The 7,628-nt window shown below is 37.6% G+C and overlaps 1 protein-coding gene across 1 annotated transcript; it reads left to right on the forward strand.

Moving 5' to 3' along the window:
* Window positions 1-3,602: 3,602 nt before the first annotated feature.
* LOC144519419 (cell adhesion molecule CEACAM2-like) lies at window positions 3,603-7,068 on the forward strand. Its single transcript, XM_078252522.1, has 5 exons — window positions 3,603-3,654; window positions 3,811-4,131; window positions 5,060-5,335; window positions 6,653-6,901; window positions 6,995-7,068. The coding sequence occupies exons 1-5, from the start codon at window positions 3,603-3,605 to the stop codon at window positions 7,066-7,068; spliced, it is 972 nt and encodes a 323-aa protein (XP_078108648.1).
* The last annotated feature ends 560 nt before the right edge of the window (window positions 7,069-7,628 follow it).

Raw genomic sequence — 7,628 nt, forward strand, 5'->3', positions numbered from 1 at the left:
CAAGCTCACTAACCGCGCTCTCACTCACACACACCGGCCATTTAGCAGGAAAAAGGGAAGGAGGACAGCAAGCTGCAGGCCCTGGAGCTCTGTCAGGGCAGCGGCGTTTGGTAGTCCAGTAACCCAGAAACAGTGACCGACACACAGTCGGACAAAATTTGCAATTAGCCATACATTTTCGTAAAACTGGCCATATTTGACCTCTAAATAGTTGATTTCTCGCATAAAAAAGTCTCAGAAGTGAATATAGTGATAAAATAGCAGATGAACAATGTATACAATTTCTGAGATCTGCACGACCTATTCAGAAGACTACCTGATCTCAGGTCAGTGGTGTAGCCTATGTAAATGTTGGGGCGTGACAAAGATAGAGACTAGAGCCAAATGAGGAGGAGCCACCGAGTTGACGTCAACTCGGTGGTTCGTTGAGATTTGCTCATTTTCAGAGGCAGTTTCAAATTGTGAGATTTGCAGAGGAAAGAGGTGTCAATGGGATTTTGAGGTTCTATGTATGTCCTATTTACCCACCAAACTGTTGTTATTCAACTATGACAAGGTAAAATCGGTTTTGCATTCTATCACCCCTTTAACGATGTGTAACTTTAGTGTATTTGGTTCATGCAGTCAAGCGACATAACACGTATGTAGATGTCACAGGTCAGCCTGGTTGAAAGATCTAAAAAGTTGAATCTTTTTAAATAAAAAAGCTTATAACCTTTTATCAAAATCAAGGACATAATACATTTCATATTGTCTCCTAAACATGTTCATTTCCTTGTTATAGAATCACAAAGTTATAAGCTTTTTTCGACACCAAAGTGGATTAAACAAAAGAGTGTGTGTGTGTGTGTGTGTGTGTGTGTGTGTGTGTGTGTGTGTGTGTGTGTGTGTGTGTGTGTGCGTGCATGCGTGTATGGTCAATTAATCAGTTTGTTGACAAAGAAATATTTTGATAATTGATTATTTGTTTTCAAGCAAAAAATTAATAAAAAGTTGATGATTCAAATGAAATTATTTACTGCTTTTCTTTGTCTTAAATAGTTTGTAGTAAACTGATCTCTTTGGGATTTAGTCAAAAAAAGACATCTGAGGACATCACCTTGGATTTTGAGAAGTGCTAGTGGGCATCTTTTCACACTTTTCTTTTAAATTTAATAGACTAAACAATTTTAATCACAGAACTAAGAAGATTAAAACAAGGTATTTAAACAATAATCAAATAAATCAACTGCCCTATTGTAAAACAGACACATTTTTCCCTTTTTCTTTGTTTGTGTGGATGGAAACTTAATCTTTAGTAGGAAGTAAAATTTCAGCGTGAAGTGTAGATGTGATGTAGCACATGTGTAGATGTATTAGCTTTCTAAACCAATAATTTTGTGATAAATAAGGATTTTGCTTATTCTTTACAATAACGTGATGCTATTTTTACTCAGAAACCATGTAGCACAATTGAATAAATCAATTTCTATCAGACAATCCATCTTAGGCGAAAGTCTTAAAATTGTAAAGAGTGCATTTCTTTCAGCACTACATTGCTTTTTAAAACAGAACAGTGTGACACTATTGATGTAGTTATTACATTGAAAAAAAGGGGGTTTGGTTTTGGATGCAAACAGTGTCTGTCTGTCTTCTGTTTACATTACAGTAAACTTTACAGACTTGGAAAATACCCAAAGAATCCATAAAGAGCTCATACAAACTTAAAGGTGTAACATGACTCCAAGAATGCATTTTTTTTCACATAAAACTGGTTTCTGTATAAAACTATAGTTGTGAAATTCAGCTTTCTAAAAAAACAAGTGAGTGGGAAATTTGATTATTTTTACTCTAAAGGACATGGTGTTATAATAAAGCATCTGTAAATCATGTGTCTGTATGAGAAATTACTTTGATTTCTTAGGTGTCACAAGATTTTTTTGACTTTTCTATTATCTTTACTTAAACTACCTAATACTATTTTACATATTTCAGTCCTCTAACAACTATTCAAATCAAACAACCAAAACAGGAAAAATGTAAAGCTTTGGTTAAACTCCTAACATCTTGGGGTCGCAAATAGAAGATTGCTTAATTTTCAGTTCACAAGCCAAAATATTGAGAGCCACTTCTCTAGTAGGAGGACATGTTCTCTTATCAATGACTCAGCACCTAACAAGCCACATTCACTCCATCACTCCCAGTATACAGTGTCACAACAGAGGTTGAGTAACATCATATTTACACTGCGAGTGTCACTTACCAAAGCACATTGTTATTGAGAGGCCACATTGTATCTGTCGGTGACACATCCCTGACTGATGTTTAACCTCCCGTTCTGTACACAGGAATTATAGACACATGTGACATATTGTGAATAATTGTTTCAGCTGATTTGATGGTTGGGTCACAGTACTTGGACGGGCATGTCACTAATCAGATTAATTCTGGATAGAGGTTTATAAAAAACAGTATTATGTATAATATAATACATTGACAGCATAATATAAAATATCCCAACCTTTTTTCAATTTAAAAAAGTCAGTCTATCTGCAGACACTGAAACCAGAGACATGTTTGTTAATCTGTCTGGAGGAGGCTAAGTGTCGCCTGGACATCTTTGATCCTCCTCCCCGAGGAATGCTATACGCCTCACTGATGCTCCTCAAACACCACACTGTAAGAAACCCAAAAGCACTCACTGAATAGCTCATAAAACTGACGCACAACACGGCTCCACCATCGAGACTCAGACTTCTGCTACACATACAGTAGTAATGTAGGATAATACATTTATATTCATCATGATCAGTCTATCATTAAATTGAGTAACTTTTTTTAATGGTTGAATTGTCATTCAAAGCAAAACAATATGTGCACAAAGAGTCCAAATATTGTGTTTTTTCAGTTGTGGTTCAGCCAAGTAGAAAATATCAATGCATGAGTCTAAATGCAGAGTTTGGATCATTTATAAAAGTATACATGCTGATGCAACTAGCTTCATACTTTATGCTCAAAACAAGAATCAGGTACAATTCTGCAAGGAGAGGCAGGCTGATGAGACCTCCGGCAGGATAAGCAGGAAAATATTTCAAAATAGAAGTTTTGTGGCTTTCTAGCTTATTGTTAAAATATCATACAGTACTTTGTGTTTATATTACAATATTAGGGGCAGAACTTTATAAAGCTACATGCGATTACCAAGATCATGTCAAGGTTTAGCTTAAAGAGATGAGATCTGTTGAGCTGTTGGGTGGCTTTTGACTTTTGACAATTTTTCCTATTACAGATTTAAAGCAGAATCTGGAGCAATAATTAGGGTTTCTTTAAACACTGCTGGCCACTATTTGTCAGTTTAAAGTACGTTTCTACAAAACAACAAATCAGTCCATCAACCTGGGTCTTGGTAACGCCTAACTAAACATATGCCCAAAGGCATTTTGGTTTATTTACACAGTAGCATCGTAAACAGTGTTTGTGCTTTTAGTAGGGGAGTTTGAGTAGGGGGTTGGTCCTGTGCTGTGGGTGTGTGGGAGGATAAAAGAGCAGGAGCACCTGTGACTCTCCATGATTTTGATTTCGGAGACAACTGTCAGACAACGTTACATACGTCATTATTCAGCATGGACAACAAGATGCTCAGGACGGCTGCTTGTTTGGTGCTAGTTTTTACAGGTAGTTAAAATTCAGATGATTTGATGGGAAAAAATGTCAGTTACATCATGAATTATTTTTTTTTTTATATTAATAACCAAGATGTATTGTTTGGCTGAACGACACAAGACCAAAAGCACAACAGTGTTGCTCTTAATGATCTATTCTGTGTACTAGGTGTGTGTGTGGGTGAGGGAATCTTACCCCCGGGGCCCATGAGTGGAGCTGTAGCGGGCACAGTGAAGTTCACCACCACCCTCAGTCCTCCTGGGAGTCCATTCCTCCTGGTCAGCTGGAGCTTCAAAGAGGTGAACATCATCACCTTCACCAACACCAACATCACTGAGCCTGGATATGTCAACAGGATCTCTTTAGACCAAGCCACGGGGGGCCTGGAGCTCAGGAACCTGGTGCTGGAGGACAGCGGGGAGTATACAGTCACCATCACAACGGACGGAGGGCAGCAGAAACAGGGCAAGACCACACTGAATGTGTATGGTGGGTTTAATGTTGCAGTGCTGTTTAAAATATGACAAGAAATCACCCGTCAATCATTTGAAAATAATTATTCTAAAGTAAGTGCTGTCTTCAAAGGACATTGATATATTATTATTTTAGTACAGACATCTCAATTTTAATCCATATCTCTTGATACTCCAAAAATCTGATGTTACCAATGTGGTTTACACTATGATGCAATGTCTAATTCAATCCAATACTGTAATCCTACAATGAATTCCACCTTTTTATTTTTAATCTAATTTTAGACTGTAAGGTAGTTGTGTTAAATTGTTGGCAAACAGGATGTGGTGTTGTTTGATTTTACTGGATTCATTAAATTTAGTCCAATAAATCTGTATGTCTATTGTCCTATACATACACCAAAGTTCCTGCTAGAATTCAAGGATTCATAGGTTTTCTTTGTCACATTCACAGACAAAATGTGTAGTGAAATGCAATGTAGCGGTTAATAAGACAAGAAAAAGAAGAAAAAGAAGAAAAATAAATGATTAAAAGTTTGTCGTCGTAACCGACTTGAGTGGGCAAATGCTCACATTCGATGGTGTCTGGTACTTTGGAGGTGTTCTCTTCACGGATTAACCCTAACCCTAACACCAGATACTGACTGGTTTTTGGACCCCCCCCCAGACCCCCCCCAATACAGTAAAACTGCACATTTTAGAGTGGCCTTTTATTGTAGCCAGCCTAAGGCACACCTGTGCAATAATCATGCTGTCTAATCAGCATCTTGATATGCCACACCTGTGAGGTGGATGGATTATCTCAGCAAAGGAGAAGTGCTCACTAACACAGATTTAGACAGATTTGTAAACAATATTTGAGAGAAATAAGCCTTTTGTGTACATAGAAAAATAAATAAAATGAAATGTTTTTCATTGTATTGACGCTCTTTGTGTTCTGCCAGCGCTGATAACCGGAGCCACCATCCAAACCCCCGCAGCCATCTTAATAGAAGACAAAAGCTCCACCAACCTCAGCTGTGAGGCCTCCGGGTTCATCAGCACCAGAGTTTGGATGAAGGATGGCCAGCTGCTCCAACAGAGAGGCAGAGTCAGTTTCTCAACAGACAACAGGACGGTGTTCGTGCAACCTGTTCACAGCTCCAGCCACGGCACCTATCAGTGTCAAGTCAGCAACCCAGTCAGCACCATGACTGCAGCCTATAATCTCACTGTTAACTGTGAGTAATGCTCACTGAACACTTCCAGTAACTGTTGTTAAGCAAAAAAGTATTTAGTACATTTCTGTACTTACTAAAATGTACTTAGTTACATTTCACCACTGCATACACTATTAGGACTCTAAAGTTCAGACCTGTAGAGAAATAATTTTAATAACGGCAAAGAATTAAGGGCTAATAAGCATAAAGCATACAATACAAATTTACTTGTGCTTTACATTAGTATTTTCTTCCAATACCACTTTCTACTTCCACTACTCCACTACACTTCAGAGGGAAATATTGTACTATTTACTTCACTACAATTATTTGACAACTTTAGTAGCTACATTACAAATTAAGATTATTGCACAAAAAACATTCAAATTCATCTGAAACAATGAATCGATTGACGGAATATTTATAGACCACCAACTGGAACTGACTATTTTGATAAAGTTGCCAAAATGCAAAAACATTTTACAGTTTGTTGGTTGGATAAAACTAGTATTCGAATGATCAGTCGCTTTAGACTCTAGGTAGTCATGCATTGCCAGACCTTCCTCCACAGCGCTGCTGAGGAGGGTCTGGCTAGTCCACACAGCATTCCGGGATGGGAGGAAAACGTGCTCTGGTTTATTGGCATTTCTTTAAACCAATCACAATCACAATAAGAGCCAGACAGAGCCACAGTGCCGTTGCAAAATAGCCTTGGGAAGGAACTTGTTTTGGTGGAACGTGTACGTTCAAAAGTTGTTTTAGTCGTGCAACAGAAAACTCAGATTGGACAAATAGTCTAGCTAGCTGCCTGGATCTACCCTGCAGAGATCTGAGGAGCAGTTAACCATAGTCCTCAGAAATCGACAAAACTTTAAAATGCCTACACAAAGAAAGAGGAAGGTAACGGACATCCGGTCAAAAAGAGTGACATGCGGCGGATTTTCTGGCACCACTGGAGCAATCCCGGAAGTGGAATGTTGTGGAAGTAGACTAAACTCTGGGTAATTTTGACGATTATTTTTTTTATGATTTTCTGAATTTTAGAAACCAAACAGTCAATCAAATATTTGAGAAAATAATCAGCAGATTAATCCATGATGAAAATAATCATTTGTTGCAGTCCTATACAAAATATTAGCTCCACATCAACCAATAGTAAAATCCTGCTATTAACATTCATAGTCTAATGATATAACACATTAGTTTAACAGACACAGGGGACATTTTCCTGCAAATGTAGGACTTTTACTTATAATGGGGTATTTTCAAAGTGTAGTATTAGTACTTTTATATAAGTAAAGGATCTGAATACTTCCTATATTTCTTTTCTCTGTGCAGTTGGTCCACATAACATATCAATTCGTGGACCTTCATCAGCAGCCCCTGGCCAGAGAGTGACACTGCAGTGCACAGCTGACTCTGTCCCACCAGCAAAATTCAGCTGGATATTCAACGGCAATGAGACACATGTTAATAACTCCATGTACATCATAGAGAGGTTGGAGGCAGAACACATTGGGAATTATACCTGCACTGCCAAAAATATGGTGACCACGCTGGAAAACTCCACAGTTCTGAATCTGAGAGGTGAGACTTCACTTTCTGTCAGTGTTGAGTACATTTTAGAGCCAGGTGGCATTTCAAAGGGTAATAACTGTTGTCTTTTTATACTTCATGAAGCATCCTGCGCTGCTCCCTGCTGGTCATTTTTACTGATGCTGATCAGTGCGCTGACTCTGAGAGAGTTAATGTAAGAGGATGCGGCAGGTGAGATTCATATTCGTATCTGTCATCTTTTTCATATTAAACTTCCCTTTAATCTATTTGTCATATTAACTTTCAATGCATTATTTTTTTCTCAGATTCTTTCTTCCCTGATGCATTTTGCTCATAACTGAGGACTCTGATTAAAATCAATAAAAATGTGCTGTACATGAAATGATATTTTCACTTAATAGATGCCAGAACTTATTACTGAGACAAAGTGGAAACTCTCACATTGAAAATAAATAATTATTTTTCTTGTTAATTAAATAGACTTTTAGAGATGTAAGAGTGCAAACGTCTGTGTGTCCACATTTGGTACCACAAATAATAGCCCCATAAATTCCCTATTCCGCTGTTACTTATACTGCAGATATATTCACTAGTTTTAAAACCAAAATTAAAAAAAAAGAAGTCTTCTGGGATTATTGTGGAAGAAGCTAAAAAAAAAACACATCATGAACAACACTTGGATTTAAGTGCATCAGAGTTTGTGTATTTAAAAGGTGGGGTTATAAAATGCAGACATAATTGTTCCATGTCATTTTTT

Source organism: Sander vitreus, chromosome 6 (genome assembly GCF_031162955.1).
Source record: "Sander vitreus isolate 19-12246 chromosome 6, sanVit1, whole genome shotgun sequence".
Classification (NCBI taxonomy): Eukaryota; Metazoa; Chordata; class Actinopteri; order Perciformes; family Percidae; genus Sander; species Sander vitreus.